Source organism: Zootoca vivipara, chromosome 3 (assembly GCF_963506605.1).
Source record: "Zootoca vivipara chromosome 3, rZooViv1.1, whole genome shotgun sequence".
In the NCBI taxonomy this organism is placed as follows: domain Eukaryota; kingdom Metazoa; phylum Chordata; class Lepidosauria; order Squamata; family Lacertidae; genus Zootoca; species Zootoca vivipara.
The window spans coordinates 101674939-101688227 of NC_083278.1; the positions used below are offsets into that span (position 1 = coordinate 101674939).

The window sequence follows — 13289 nt, forward strand, 5'->3', positions numbered from 1 at the left end:
GAAGAGGGCAGAGCAGAGGGCAGTTGTGTGCAGGCGCAGTTTGCGATTGCTTGGGAAAGACCCTGGAGAGGAGGAGTCTTAGGAAGTAGTGGGAAGATGGGGAACTTCAGTCCTCGCAACTGCCTTGTTGGAGCAAGACCTACTGGGAAGAGTTGATGGGATCACTAGGCCTGCACTGTTTTGGTTCCTGGAATAAATAGTTAATTTGTTTTTCTTTACCAAAAAAAAGTAGCACCTTAGAGACCAACTAAGTTTTTCTTTGATTGCTGACCGACACTTGACTGCAGCTCCAGAGGTTTTATTTACTGCTCCTGTCCATTTTGGTATAATATTGTTTTCAATCATGTTTTTTTAAAAATAATAATAATAATATAGCTGTTTCCAACTATGGGCATTTTGCAAGAAAGGGGAAGGAAATGACATTTTATTTTTAAGCACATAACTCACAGATGAGTGCACATGTGTATGCATACAGAAATGTAACATAGGGAATGAGCTCCACTTTAGACAGCCAATGTTTTGGACACATCTCTTAGGAACACCATAAACCGTGGACTGCAGATACCAATTTGGGAGAGGGCCATAGCTCAGAAGCAGAGCATCAGCTCTGCACGCACAAGTCGCCTGGCTCAATCCTGAGCATCTCCGGGTTGGGGATGAAAATGTCCAAAACCCTGGAGACCTTCTGACAGCCAGTGAAGACGATATTGAGATAGATGGATCAATAGTCTGACTAGGTATAAGGCAACTTCCTAGGTTCCTATGTCTGAAAACACAGGGGGATAGATATCCTTAGGAGGCTCTTTAATCCAGCTTGTACCAATTTTAAAGTAGTAAATAAAAGTAACCACAATGACTCTTAGCTGTCACAGAATGGGAGCCTTCAGCGCTCAGTGTTTACAGACACTTTGCCATCTGGTTGCAACATTATTACCAAGGCTGTATGCACAGAAAGAGGGAACATCCAACTTTCCTCCTAGCTCAAAAGCATTCGCGGCAGACACAATATAAGCCCAAATCACCAGGCTGGAATAACATTTCAAATTCCTTGAGTACAGCGGCGCCTGCAAAATCAGTTCCAGCATAAACAAACACTTCTGCGCAGACGGCAAGAGAATATCTCCTGCTTAGTCTGCAGCTGAATTTATCCCATTAGAGGCTTTGCTTAGACATGGTAGCTAACAACCAACTTTGGCCAAGGAAGAGAGAAAGAGAAGCAACCTAAGCAAAATGCCCCATTGTTATTTTTTTATACGTCAGACGTACACTGCAAAAGCCTTGCAGCATTTATAGCTCAGGTCCCGAAATACTTATTGCTTGCTTAGGTTTATGCACTTTTTTTCATGACTAGACAACTGGCCAAAGCACGTTCTCGTTCATTCTGTCTCTCTCCTCTCTCTCTCTCTCTCTCTCTCTCTCTCTCTCTCTCTCTCTCTCTCTCTCTCTCTCTCTCTGTGTGTGTGTGTTACATATGGTCAGTTTCTATAATGGAGAGAACTAGCAACACCAGTCTGAGGATCCGAGCTGCAAAAAAGTGTCAAGGCAGCTAAATGTGCAGATGACACAGAAACAAATCACAACGGTTAAAAAAACCGCAACAGATTGTGAGGAGCTGCAAAAAGCTTTCATAACACAGAGTGTGGGCAAAGAAACAGCAGATGATACTCCAGGTGGTAATGTAGGAGTGCGGGGGGGGGGGGAGACACACAAAATAAATATACAGATTTCCCCACCCCAAGTTTTAGCCTCTGAATTAGCAATTGCCACTCAGGAAAGAAATCCTGAAGTCATTGTGAATCACCTGGCACACTAGGGAAAGTCGGCTGCAGCAAAGAGGGAGAATTTAACGGCATTTAGGATTTAACGGCAAAGACACCACAAAATGTGACTCCGTAGAAATCAGTAATGCATCCAAATTCTAACTACCACATCTAAGGCCACATTTACGCCATACATTTAAAGCACTAAGATGCCACTTTAGACAGCTGTGGCTTTGTTCCCAAAGAATTATGGAAGTTGCAGCTTGTTAAGGGTGCCGAGGGTTGTTTGGAGACAACTATTCCCCTCACAGAGCTGCAACTCACCAGTTCCCTGGGAACAGCATTCAAAATTTGCCAGGCGCATTTTGCACCTGTCTGTCGGTCGCTTGCGACCAAGTGAAGATGCCCAAGAGCCAGGGTGGCGCCTGACGTCCCACCACCTGGAGATCGTTGGATCTGAGCTTTTTTCACACACCAGCAACACATCCTGTAGAATTCTATCTGTTATATTTTATCTGCACAATCAGAATGAATTTCAGGAACCAAAAAGTCGTGTTGAAGAAGAGCTGGCCCTAGGAAGCTGTCATATACAGAGTCAGACCCCTGATCTGTACTGTCTGGGCTGAGAGGGAACAACTCTCCAAGGTTTCAGAGTGCAGACATTCCCAGTCTTATCTGGAGATGCCAGGGATTGAACCCAAGACCATCTACATGCAAAGCAGACACGGCTACTGAGCTGTGCCCATTCCCCAAGCCAAGGAGAAGCAAGGGCAAGCACTCTACTCCTCTCTCTCTCTCTCTCTCTCTCTCTCTCTCTGGCTCAAGGAGCAGCCAGTCATGCAAGTCCTCCCCTGCAGTCTGGAGGGATAGAGCCCAGACACAGATTTACCACTTCACTGCAAACTAGACCATAATTTACAAGGAGGCAAAGGAATACTACAAAAGACCCTAAGGACAAAAAAAGAGAAAGGAAGAAATGTAAAAAGAAATACATCTCAAAGAGAAGCAAGAGATATTACAGATTTAGGATCCCAGTCTAGTTTGCACAAGCACTCCTGGCATCAACGATGCAACTAAATGCCCCTTTGGAAACGCAAGGCAAGCACCTAGCACAGCCTCTCACACAATATTGCTGAATTGGGACAGGGGAGACTTACTGGGATTTTAAAAGGCACGGGAGGGAGACGAAGGGTTGGGAATTTGATGATCAACAATGGTCAACTTTGGTTCAGCTAGCTTCAGCTAAGCCGGCTGAGTCACAGCTGAGTCGGGATGAGCAAGTTTTGCAGCCTTATCTTTGACCAAGACGGGGTTGGGGACTTAACACCGGATGAGTTGGGAATCAGCAGGTGGAGCCAGAGATCCACTGCCTCCTAAACCGCTCATCCTAGTGGATCCTGCCATAAGACTGCCTGCTAGGTAAGCGTTTATTGCTTTGAGTCATGCCGCCTGGGTCACCGTGGGGAAAGGGGGGATTTCTTTAAATGGGGTTGGAGCAGCGGCGCTTTTTCTTTGCTGTATTCCTTTTAAAAAATAAAAATAAAAAACAAAAATTATAAAACAAAAAAAAGCGAGCAGCTAGGGTTGGAGGTAGGTAAGAGGTGAGAAAGGCAAAGAAGGATTTAAATAGCAGCAGTAACAAAATTGCCAATTGTCTGTAAGACAAGCAAGGGCTTTTCGTGCAGGCTGCTATTTTCACCAACAATGCTTGAGCAGTTTTCCAAAGAGGTTTCCTCTCCTGCCTCCATTAGCCCTGACAATCTATTCACAGCATTTCTTCCCTGCTCTGGGCTTGTGACAGCTGGCCATTAGCTTAGTGACACCGGTTACAATACAGAGATGTCAGAGCACAAAGCAAAGTCCAGGAGTGGCGAGCTGAAGGCGTCTTGCTCCTCGCAGACAGAACTACAGGAGACAGGAGCCGTGAGGAGCAATTATTTAAAGCACAGGATGTGGCTTATTTATATATAATTCTCTTTGTGTGTGTGCACATACACTTAGAATGACTGCACCAAACAATGAAAACTCTTAGCATTCTCTGCGCACACTCCATGCACCCCCAGCAAAAAAAAAGGGTGGGGGTTTATTTTTAAACGTTTGAGTTCCCTGGGACAGCTGGCGACTTCGATGACATGGAGTATGTGTGCAAAATGTCCCTTCCACACTACTAAACCCCCCCCCCCATAATACTTGTGCCAATGTGGTGCCCTGCAGACACTACTGGACTGCAACATCCATCAGCCAGCATGGCAAATGATGGAGTCAGTAATCCAACATCTTCTTTGGGGATCCCTGTCATAATACCTTCTCTCAGCTCCAACCCGATAGCAGGCAGCTCTTCCTACCTGCTCTGCCCATTCTTGGCTGCCAATCCTGCACTGCAGGGGGTTGGACGGGAGGACCCTCAGGGGTCCCTTCCGACTGGACGTTCCCCATGATAGCGAAGTGAAAGCTCCAGATTTAGAGGCAGTGTACCTCTCAACAGGAGGTGCTCTTGGGCAAACCACAGGGGAAGTGAGATCGCCTTTGGTCAGTGCTTGAATAGCTAACGTTGGAAGCAGAAAGCTGGACCAGATGGAAGGAAGGAACTCACCTAAGACAACAGTAGGGTCTGAGTCCACAACACAGGTACCCAGTACATACCCAACCACCGTTGTTTTCCCCTCTGCTTTCTCATCCCACAAAAGAGTAAGAATTTGAAGAGTTAGAACTCAGCTGCGGAGCACAGCAGAAGATCGCAGGGTCAATCTTTGGCATCTCTAGATAGTGCTAGGAAAGACTCCTTGCTGAAACCCTGGAGAACCACTGCCAGTCAGAGTATGCAGAGTAAGCTAGACTGGCCAAAGATGACTTGGCATATGGCATAAGGCAGCTTCCTATGAGAAAAACCTCAGTTTCTCTCCATCAACCATTTGTGTTATCTTTCCTTAAGACTTATCCCAGTAGCACCTGAATTCTACATATAAAAAAATCAGTGTAAGGAGACAAAAGGTACTCAGATACAGAAACTTGGGTCATTGACTAATCAGCCCATCTACTTCCACCACCACCACCCTTTCCTCACTCCATGCTGCCCAAGCTTATCACCGGTAAAGGTAAAGGAACCCCTGACCATTAGGTCCAGTCGTGACCGACTCTGGGATTGCGGCGCTCATCTTGCTCTATTGGCCAAGGGAGCCGGCGTACAGCTTCCAGGTCATGTGGCCAGCATGACTAAGTCGCTTCTGGCAAACCAGAGCAGCGCACGGAAACGCCGTTTACCTTCCCGCTGGAGCGGTACCTATTTATCTACTGTACTTGCACTTTGACGTGCTTTTGAACTGCTAGGTTGGCAGGAGCAGGTACTCACCCCGTCGTGGGGATTCGAACAGTGACCTTCTGATCGGCAAGCTCTAGGCTCTGTGGTTTAACCCACAGCGCCAGCCACGCTAAATCAGATAAAAACCGTGTGCTTGTATCCAACTAAAATCATACTTGGATTACAGACCCATTGAATTTAATAGACACGGCTATCTTAAGTCCATGAATGTCAGTGTTTTGCTCTCGATACTTGGAAGCAAGCCACAATTTTTCATGTGCGAGAACATCAACACACACACACACACCCAGACTGTGGTCAACAGCACAATTTCTGCATCTGCCTTCTAAAACTACTGTAGACACTGACCCCAACAGAACAAAGCAAGCGCCTGTTTAGCAGGAGACATGTTAATTGTCACTACTTGAAGATGCGTGAAATAAAAAGGACAACTATTTGTTGCCTCTATAGGAGGACTTTAGCAAATGTATTCTGTAGAGATGATTCAAGTGGAATAATATGTCACTGAACATATATACTCAATCCAAACCGACAGTACACAATGACACCATTTGCCATTATCTTCGGTTCTCCCTACTCTTTTTCCATAAGCGGTGCCTAATGTTAGAGCTGAGCCATAGCAACGCTGGGGTTGGGGGGGGGGGAATGAGAAATCAGAAAGTATTTGTTGCACTCCTTCTGTCACAGAAGAGCCTTCTGCTAGTGTTTCTTGAGATGACAGATGACTTGTTAACAAAAGCACTTATTAACAGTGATTTTGACAGGACCAAACCACGTGTGAGGTGGGAGACAAGGGGAATATCTCAACACTTTTCCACCACTCTAATGCAGCTGCCAGGCAGGGCAAGGAGGGAGGGAACCTCCAGATTTTATCACAGCAGCTGTATGAGCAGACAAAGATGATTCCTTCCTCCAATCCAAAGCAAGCACTTCAAGGGGGTGGGGGTGGGTTAAGCAGCCAGTGATGGGAGTTTCCTGAAAAATTCTGAAGTGGAACATTTTCTGGAAAATTATGCCATGTAAATTTGCTTAGGGCAAATTTTCTTTCCTTCTTTTTCTTTTTTCAAAAAAATTATTTATTTGGTTTTTCAGATAAAATTTTTACAATCATATATCAAACATAAATAATAAAAACAAGATTCCAAGGAATCTCCTGGGCTTCCATCCTCTCATCAGATTTTGCAGAGTGCTACACCCCAGGGCTTGGTAAGGCCTAACAGTGAGTTGATTGTCAGCATCCTGTGGGTTGTGCCTTTGCCTGCAAAGCCGGCCACCTGATGTCATTGTGGTATCAGGCAATTGGCAAGTGGGTGGCTCCGCTCACCTGTCAAATGTGACTCACGCACAGTGTGGGGACATAAGGATCCGGCCCACTGGAGGCATCCCCCCCCCACACACACATACCTCCACCTTAGCATGAAAACTTCCCCGTTTTGCAAAGGCCTTCAGAACTCAGGGAGGAGAGATAAAAGAGGTTTGCAAGATAGGATTTCAAATTGTCTGAGGACAGGTTTTTATTGTGTTTTTTGTCCTAAGCTACTGGAAAGTCTGATGGGGCGGATTTAAGCAGGGTGTAATTTAAAACAACAAGAACATCAACAGCAAAACCCGGCACGCTCGTGTTCAGCCCCTCTTTCCACCTGATCAGTCATGCGACCAAAGCAGTCTGCAATCTTTCCTAAAAACATTTCTTCCAGTCTCTTTTCCATGCCAATATTGAAACCCTATTCAAATGTAATAGATGGAATCCTTCAGCAAAATAATAACCTGTTATTTCCTTGCATTTGTAGCCTGCATTACTTCCATCTTGAACCCCAAGGTGGCACAGATGTGGTTCCCAGGCAGCCGCCCATTCAGGCAATAACCAGACCCAACAGACTTTTCAGACTGCATCAATTTACTTCCCCCCACACACCTTAAAGAGCACACAGCATCCAGAAAATAAAGCTAATCATTCACCAAAAGTGTCAAGCCATTAGGGGTAGGGGTGAGAACTGCTTTCTTGTTGCTGTTTGCCACTTTAAAAATAAGAGAGAGAGACTGAAATCCCATGCTAAAGTTATACAGGGTATGTCTATGTGTGCGTCTCCCTATTAACAATAGAATAAGCACAGGTACAAAATGAAGCAGACTCGGTGGATCACATCTAAGGACGAAAGCCTGTAGCTCAGTGGTAGAGCATCTAATTTGTATGCAGATGGTCCCAGGTTCAATCCCTGGGATCTCAAGGCAGGGCTGGGAGAAACTTTTGTCTGAAACCCCAGAGAGCTGCTGCCAGCCAGTGAAGGCAGTACTGAGCTAGATGAATCACTGGTCTGACTTGGTATATGGCAGGTTCCTATCAGAAATATCACTGATCACTGACTGCGACGTTCTGCCTGATTCAGCTCAATAGTAAGTCTAGCTTTCCAAAACGATGCAATAATTTTAGCAAGAATTACAGCCCTTTCGTATTTCAGCCTTCAGGGACGCAAGTACTCCTTTTATCCACGTCAATACACACACTGAAGAATGTAAAGGAAACAAGGCAAACTGTGAAAAAAGCAAGCTTGATCACACTTTTTGGTTTGATTCCAATCCTTGAATTTCTATTTAAATGTTTCAAGCTCCCTGTGAGGGACAGGGGATATCGGGAGGTCCCTCCCATCTTGAGATCCAGCCCATCTCCCAGCGCTGGGGAAAGCAGGGAGAGTTCCGACTCAAGTGGAGAAGCAGGAAGTGGTGTCCAAGGCTCAGGCAAGGTAGCGGAGCCACTGCCCAAGGTGGGACAGGAAGGGGGGAGCAAGGGGGGAAGGCCAATCCCACCGACTCCGGAATTGCGCAAGAAACGTCGGGGGAAGAGGCTGGGTCTCCCCAAGCTTTTATGCTGGAGAAGAACGCGCCAACCTCCATTCGGAGGTTCTGAAGAAGACCGATAAGATGTGTTAATCTCTGTAAATAGCACTGCTTTTAGCACTGTAAATACACAGCACCAATAAAACAATAAAATGCAGAGCTGTGTGGAGTCATTTCTCTGAAGTAGCCCACCCAGGCCACTGTGACAGCCCCCATCCCTGCTCACAATGAGTTTTCAAACTAACATGTACATTTCTCCAGTTTTCCAAACAAAAAAACCCAACAATGGACGTTTTAATAAATTTAGACACTGTTTTTACTAAACTGACCACCCTTGGTGAATAATCTCCTGTGCCTTTTCCACCCGTTCACATGTGGTCCTTTCTTCAGAAGGTTATAATCATACGAAATTGCTTTGAGGATAATGATTGGGTGTTTAAGAGATGTTAGCTACACTCAGCTTGTTTTAATCTTAGTAGTTAATTGGATTTAGTAGAGTTTCCTAAAAATAAGAGAAGTACACTCGTGGTAATGCAAAATTAGGAAACTGCTCATTGGTACTGTATTTAAGTCCTGCAAAAATTTTCAGAACATATAAAGGCATTCCAAATGTTTGCTGGAAATGTGAAGAATATGAAGAGAGATTTTAACATACTTGGTGGACACATAAAAAAAAGCTAAGAAATATTGTATACAAATCATACAGAATATTTTAAAAAGATTTCAACTGAAGCCAGAAGTTTTCCTTTCAGGACCAATGGTTATACAATTAGAAAAGGATTATGGAAGATTATTTCATTAAATGACTACAGTGGTGAGATGTTTATATGTACAAAGATGGAAAGATTTATCATTACCTACTATGGGGGAATGGTTGCTGAAATTAATGGACTTGGCTGACATGGAGAAGTTGGCATGTTTAATTAGAGAAAAATCATTGTTGATATTTATTAATAACTGGAAACCCATTATGGAATTTTTGCATGAAAAAGAAAGTGAACTTGCGATATCTGGGTTTGAGGATTGAAGAAAACACTGTTTTATAGAAAGTAGAAAAGTTGGGGGTTACCTTGGAGTGAATGTTTTGAATACTTTTTTATATGGCTGACAGTCAAAGAATCAGAAGCCCTATTTCCCCCCTTTCTCTTTACTTAGGTTGGCTTTTTTAATCTTTATGTGTTACAAAAGGTATGTTGTATTTAATATTAATCTTTGTATATCTTCTTTTAAGCTTTAATAAACTCTATTGGAGGGAAGTAGTAAAATTAGGATACTGCATGCAACTTACCCGTTTTTACTGAACACTCTGAGCCACATGTGAATGTTTGGCCCCAGCAAACACAAGCAGTGCAATGTAGTAAATGTGGACAGAAGAACTGCAAATAGGAAGGTCTCCAGTACTGACCTGGAAAAAAGGGAGGCAACAGCATATGGGTCAGTGAAGCTCTCTTCCAAGGTCTCTCAACAGAAAGGATACTTCAATGTGGATTTCAATTTCCCTAAGTTCTATAATAGACAGAGGATCACATTCCATCATGGGCCACCTTCCAGGGACCATATGTGAGTAGTGAGTGGGTCCAGAGCCAAAAGCAGACATAGAGTAACAAATGTTTCTCTTACCTTTACACAGGAGACTTATACACAAACACACACACACATTAATCCATACAAGCAAGAGGCATCATCGCCCACTCATAAGAACAGTCGTGCTGGATCAGGCCAAGGATCCACCTAGTCCAGCATCCTGTTCCCAAAGTGGTCAATGAGAGGCTCACAGCACAAGAGTATTCTGCTCTCCTTCAGTTTCCAGAAACTGGTACAGTGGTACCTCTACTTACTAATTTAATGTGTTCCGAACGCACATTCGTAAGTAGAAAAAAATTGTAAGTCGAATCCCATAGGAATGCATTGGGAGAAAAAATTTGTAAGTCGAAGCAATCCTATCTAAAAATTTGTAAGTAGAAAAAATCCTATCTAAACCGCATCCAAGCTGGCGGACGGAGCTCCATTCGTAAGTAGAAACATTCGTAAATAGAGTTATTCGTATGTAGAGGTACCACTGTATTCAGAAGCATATTGCTTCTGCCAATGGAGATGGAACATAGCCATTATGGTTAGTTGCCACTGGTGGCCTCGTCCTCCATGCATTTGTCTAATCCTTTTTTAAAGCCTTCCAAGCTGGTGGCCAAATTCCATACTTTAATTATGTGCTGTCTGAAGTACCTCTGCTCGTCTGTCCTGAATTTTCCAACATTCCGTTTCACTGGGTGTCCACAAGATTTAGTGTTATGAAAAAAAGGGGGGGCGGGGAACCTTTCCTCTTATCCACTCTCTCCAGGCATAATTTTGAACACCTATATAACGTCGCCTTTTACTCGCCTATTTCCAAAACTAAGAAGTCCCAAATGCTGCAGCCTTTCCACCTAGGGGAGCTGCTCCATCCCCTCAATCATTTTGTTGGCCTTTTTCTGAACCTTTCCAACTCTACAATATCCTTTTTAAGGAGAGGTGACCAGACCTGTACACAATACTCCAAAAGTCCAAGCAAACGCCTGGGTCTACTACAAAGCATGCAAACTTGGGAAGACCTGGGTCCAAATGACTCAGTACAGGACATTTGGCGTTGTAATTTATGATGTGTGTGCTTTATATAAAGCAACTTACTCTATCAGCGGTGCTCCATAAAGAACAATTATTCCATGAAATAGGATGCAAGACATGAAGAAGTATACACAGCATCTTAGAAACCTTGCCACCTTTGAGAGTAAGAAAGAAAAACTTTATTTATATAGTGCCAATGGCACACATGGCACTTTATACAAGCAGGGGAGGACAGGTCCCTGCCTCAAGAAGCTTACAATCTAAAATTTGACACAGGGCACAACAAAAGAGGAGGGAGAAGCAGAGGTAAAAAAATATCCAGCTGTTTCAGCTGCATGTGTTTAAGCCTGATTAAAATAGTTAGAAAAAAAAGCCTTGTAGTGTTATTGACATCGGGCTGCAGTCAGCCAAGTTCTGCTTAGGTTAGATCCACTGAAATTAATGGGTGTGACTAACTTAGGTTCAATAACTCCCAACAGGTCCTGTTAGTCATGCCCATTAATTTCAGTGGGTCTTGCCTGAATAGAACTTAGTTAGATTAGAACCCTTTCTGGGCACCACAATTTAAGAATGATACCGACAAGCTGAAACATGTTCAGAGGAGAGCGACCAAGATTATCAAGGGTCTGGAAACCAAGCCTCATGAGGAACAGTTGAGAGAGTTGGGCATGTTTCACCTGGAAAAGAGGAGACTGAGAGGAGACATGAGAGTCACCTTCAGATATCTAAAGGGCTGCCACATGAAAGATGGGGCAAGCTTGTGTTCTCCTGCTCTGGAAGGTAGGACACAAACCAATGGATTCAAGCTACATGAAACGAGATGCCGACTCAACACCAAGAAGAACTTTCTAACAGCAAAAGCTGTTCAACAGTGTTACAGATTCCCTCGGGAGGTTGTGGACTCTCCTTCCTTGGAGGTTTTTTAAGCAGAGGTTGGATAACCATCTGCCATGGATGCTTTAGTTAAGATTCCTGCATTGTTGGACTGGATGGCCCTTGTGGTCTCTTCCAACTCTATGATTCTATGAACTAGATGACCCTTTGGGATCTGTTCCAACTGTATGATTCTATGAATTCTATGAAGATGCACAGCAACTACTTTTGTTCGTTTTGCAAACAGGCATGTGCCAGTGAAGTCAAATGGAAAACACATCAGCAAAAACCACACAGGAGAGAATGAAAATGATTGAGATTGGTCCTAGCCTTAAGATCAGACATAGGCAAACTCGGCCCTCCAGCTGTTTTGGGACTACAATTCCCATCATCCCTGACCACTGGTCCTGTTAGCTAGGGATGATGGGAGTTGTAGTCATAAAACATCTGGAGGGCTGAGTTTGCCTATGTCTGCCTTAGATCTATAACAGGGGTCCCCAGACTTACCCGGCTTTGGGCCGGTGCCCGCCATGCCGATCGCACGGCGGGCCGGAGGGAGTGCGCGCCCGTGCGCACACACACTTACTGGCGCGGTGGCGCGCTTCCAGGTCGTAAAAATCGCCGAAAATCATTTGTGCGCATGCGTATGGGCCTCCCCCCGACCCGGAAGTGCACCGGAAATGACCTCTTCTGGGTCGGGAGAGGCCCATACGCATGCGCACAAACGATTTTCGGCGTTTTTTTCGATCTGGAAGCGCCGCCGCCGCGCTGCGTGCTGTAAGAGCGGGCGGCGGCAGCGGGCGGCGGGGGGCGTCGCGGGCCGGATTGGGAGGCCATTTGGGCCACATCTGGCCTGCAGGCCGTAGTTTGGGAACCCCTGATCTATAACCTTTTTGATAAGTGAAAAGTCAAAGAACTCAACATGGGACATTATAAAGTAAAGAATCTCAAATATTATCACTGCAGTCCTAGACCTGAGATAAGGACCACGAAGGAAAGAGCCTTGTGTTGTCTAACCTTGTCAGAGTCCTAACTTTGGGACTTCAAAGTGCCCAATCACCTGATGTCTGTCCATCTGTCAAATTTGGCCCATGTGTTTAGGCCTGCAAAGCCAAAAAGATTCCCCAGAAGTACTCAGTTCAAAATCTGATCTCAGCCATGAACTTATCAGGTAGCTGGAATAAAGCTCTATTCTCCCATCTGGCATACCTTAAGGACTGTCTGAAGGACTGCAACAAAAAATGTATGAGATGCATATTTAAAAGATGTGAAAGGTACAAATGTTACTATTATCTGACACCCCAAACACTACGTTTTACCACGATTAAAACTTACCTTATGGGCAAGTGAAGTTCTTCTATTAGATGGATTTGGTTTAAGAATGAAATACAAGACTATATTTACAGTGCCAACACTTGCTGAACAGATGGATAACCAGGTCAGGTGTGTTCCCAAGATTGAGAAGTTTTCCAAAAACAGAGAAGGAATGACAGTTGCTACAATAATGGAGAATATACATATAACATTGGCAGACAGGAGTCTTTTTATTTCAGTTTCTTTCATGGTGCCTTTAGTCCTGTCTTCAATTTCCACCTGTTGAGAAGCAAATTAAGGTAGTTTTATTCTTGTACAAACAAACGGAAATTCTCTTTTTGCAATAAAACACGGCACTGAAAATCTTGCATCTCATCAAGGTTGCCCCTAAAGGCACCTTTAGCTCAGATTTAGGTTCACACAAGAGTCCTGGAGATAGCGACAGTAGCAGCGACAGTAGATGAGAACCATACAAGGTGAAGGAAGGGCTAGGTAGAATAAGAGAAACTACATGCAGGATGAGGAAGAATAATAATCACAGAGGGCTACGGGCTCCACAAAGGAAAATTGGCTCTGTGGTCCCAGTT

At 44.4% G+C, this 13289-nt stretch overlaps 1 protein-coding gene across 3 annotated transcripts in view; it reads right to left on the reverse strand.

The window, feature by feature from the left end:
* The window catches only part of PIGF (phosphatidylinositol glycan anchor biosynthesis class F), a 31797-nt gene that overhangs the window by 17273 nt on the left and 1235 nt on the right, over positions 1-13289 (reverse strand). For 2 of the 3 annotated variants that reach the window (XM_035111176.2, XM_035111175.2), the window contains exons 2-4: positions 12724-12981; positions 10579-10670; positions 9203-9319 (exon numbers count right to left, since the gene is read on the reverse strand). In XM_035111176.2, the coding sequence (XP_034967067.1) occupies positions 9203-9319; positions 10579-10670; positions 12724-12951 (437 nt within the window). In that variant the 5' untranslated portion in view covers positions 12952-12981. The remainder of the gene's footprint in view (positions 1-9202; positions 9320-10578; positions 10671-12723; positions 12982-13289) is intronic. The other variant, XM_060273049.1, reaches the window with a different exon arrangement.